Source organism: Chinchilla lanigera, unplaced genomic scaffold (genome assembly GCF_000276665.1).
Source record: "Chinchilla lanigera isolate Chin_1 unplaced genomic scaffold, ChiLan1.0 scaffold00044, whole genome shotgun sequence".
In the NCBI taxonomy this organism is placed as follows: domain Eukaryota; kingdom Metazoa; phylum Chordata; class Mammalia; order Rodentia; family Chinchillidae; genus Chinchilla; species Chinchilla lanigera.
In genome coordinates, this window is record NW_004955445.1 from 6,768,040 (window position 1) to 6,770,405 (window position 2,366).

The 2,366-nt window shown below is 53.8% G+C and overlaps 1 protein-coding gene across 1 annotated transcript in view; it reads left to right on the forward strand.

Moving 5' to 3' along the window:
• Positions 1–598: 598 nt before the first annotated feature.
• Positions 599–2,366, forward strand: part of LOC102025057 (RBPJ-interacting and tubulin-associated protein 1-like) — a 17,671-nt gene continuing 15,903 nt past the window's right edge. The window contains 1 exon segment of the mRNA XM_013518238.1: positions 599–747. Within this exon segment, the coding sequence (XP_013373692.1) occupies positions 599–747 (149 nt within the window).

Here is a 2,366-nt window from a genome sequence, read left to right on the forward strand (position 1 = left end):
GAAGAAGAACTAGAGCAGCTAAGAGCACGGGCTGTGGAGACAGGCACCACAGAAGCTGTCACCCTCAGGGCCCGAGCCTCAGTTTACTCACCTGTCAAGTGGGGATAATAGGCCAAGTGCGCTTGGCGGTGAGAACTAAAGGGAAAACGCATAAAGATGTGTTTTTGCCCAGCACCTGATGAATAATAAAACACATGGAATGGTTCCTAAACAGGGGAACAATTCCATGGCCCTACTCCGGTGCAGTGCTAGTCCCCAGCTGCCAAAGAAAAAGCGGCCCTCCTGTCCGCTTGCTCGGGACACCCCTGGTCCTATGTCCTTGCGCTCATCCGTCCCCGGCCAGGACTGACTGGGGGACGTGGAAAGCGCTGTCCGGGTTCTGCGTGTGGGGCGGGCACGCGGGAGGGTGACACTGTGACTTGCGAGTGGCTGGGGAAAGGCCTGGGCCGCTGGGGGAGGCGCCTCGCGAGCGCGGGGAGGTTTACAAGGCCCTTCCCGAAGGGTTAATGGTCCCGGTGATTTATCCCATGGGAGCCACCGCTGGAGGGAGAAGCGGCTCCCAGCCCCCCCCCCCTACACCCAACCTTTCATCTTCCCCATGGCCATAAATAACCTCATCCCGGCCACACAAAGGCGCGGCCCTCGGCCTGCAGGACGGGGCTTCTCCGGGGGCCTCCGTGCCCGGCGTGGCCGGGACCTGGAGCCTCGGGCCACCCCGCAGCGTGGGGAGCTTCGGGGAGGAGCAAGGTGGGCGTCCTGGGAGACTGAACTGCTCTGAGCGCTTACAGACAGGCCGGCCTTCCCTCGGGAGCAACCGGGAAGGGTAAAAATGTCCACCTGGGTGCAGGCTCATCCCAGCACCCAGGAGGCCGAGGCAGGAGGATTGCTGTGAGTTCGAGGCCAGCCTGGGCTACCCAGCAAGACCTTGTCTCAAGACAAACAAACCAACAAACCTCCACACCCGCTTTCAGACCGTGGTGGCCCCAGGACTTTCCACATGGAAGCCGAGGTCAGATAATTTGCATCTTCCAAGGTGGGAGAAGCTGGCCACAAATGACCAGGGGCCCTTGCGATGGGGCCAGCGCTGCCGCGTGATGGAATGGTTAGCATTACGCATTTCATTTTCATTAATTTAAATTTAAATCAACGAGCCGGGTGTGGTGGGGCACATCTGTAATCTCAGCTCGTGGGAGGCTGAGGTAGGAGGATCACCACGAGTTCGAAGCCAGCACTGCCTGGGACAGAGTAGGGCCACGGAATTGTTCTCCTGTTTAAGAACCATTCGTTGCGTTTTAATATACGCCCCGAGCTGGGCAAAGGCACATCTTTATGCGTTTTCCCTTTAGTCCTCACCACCAACTGGAGTGGCTATTATCCCCGTTTGACAGGGGAGTAAACTGAGGCTCAGGCCCTGACGGTCACAGCTTCTGTGCTGCCTGTCTCCACAGCCCGCAGTGAGACCTTGTATCAGATATACCAAAAAATAAAAATAAATTTAAACCAAGGGATGGAACTGCTGACATTTCATTTTCATTCATTTAAATTTTAGTAGCCACATCTGACTACTCACTGCCATGTGGGACCCGGCAGTTTTATTTTTATTTTTATTTATTTATTTATTTATTTTTTCCGGTACCGGGAATTGAACTCACGACCTTGCATTTGCCAGGCAGGCGCTGTGCCACTGAGCTAAATCCCCAGCCCCTACACGACAGTTTTAAACCAATAAGCAGCAGGTGGCCGTGAAATATGCCACTGTAACGTGTATTTGCTGTTGCTTTTTCAGAGCCCAGTGACACGGAGAGTCCTTTCCCAGCTCTGGGCCTCTGCTCTGCGGGTGTGCACTGTTCACAGGGGGGCTCACGCTGCCCCAGGGTTAGGAATATTCTACATCAATAGGCCCTTGTTTGCATTCTTTATTTTTATTTATTTATGGTCTTTTTGAGACAGGGTCTCACTACACAGTTCAGGCTGGCCTTGAGCTCACTTTGTAGCCCAGGCTGGCCTCGAACTCGCCACAATCCTCCTGCCTCAGCCTCCTGGGTGAGTGCCGGGATTACAGGCGTGCGCCACCATGCCCGGCTTCTTTGCATTCTTTACCCATGCAAGCCCACAGAAAATCTGGGCACTTGGAATGGAGCACTGCCCTGCCGTAAAGAAGGGTAAACTTGAGCCATCTGTAGGAAAATGGATGTACCTTGAGACCGTCATGTTAAGTGGAGCAAATCACACACACGAGCTTAAATATCACATGGCTCTCCTGTAGGGAAACCTCAATATACAAACAAAGTGCAAAATACAAGACAGGCAATCGGGAAAGGGAGAAAAGAGTTACTGTAAGCCAGCATGGATAATGTATCTAAAAG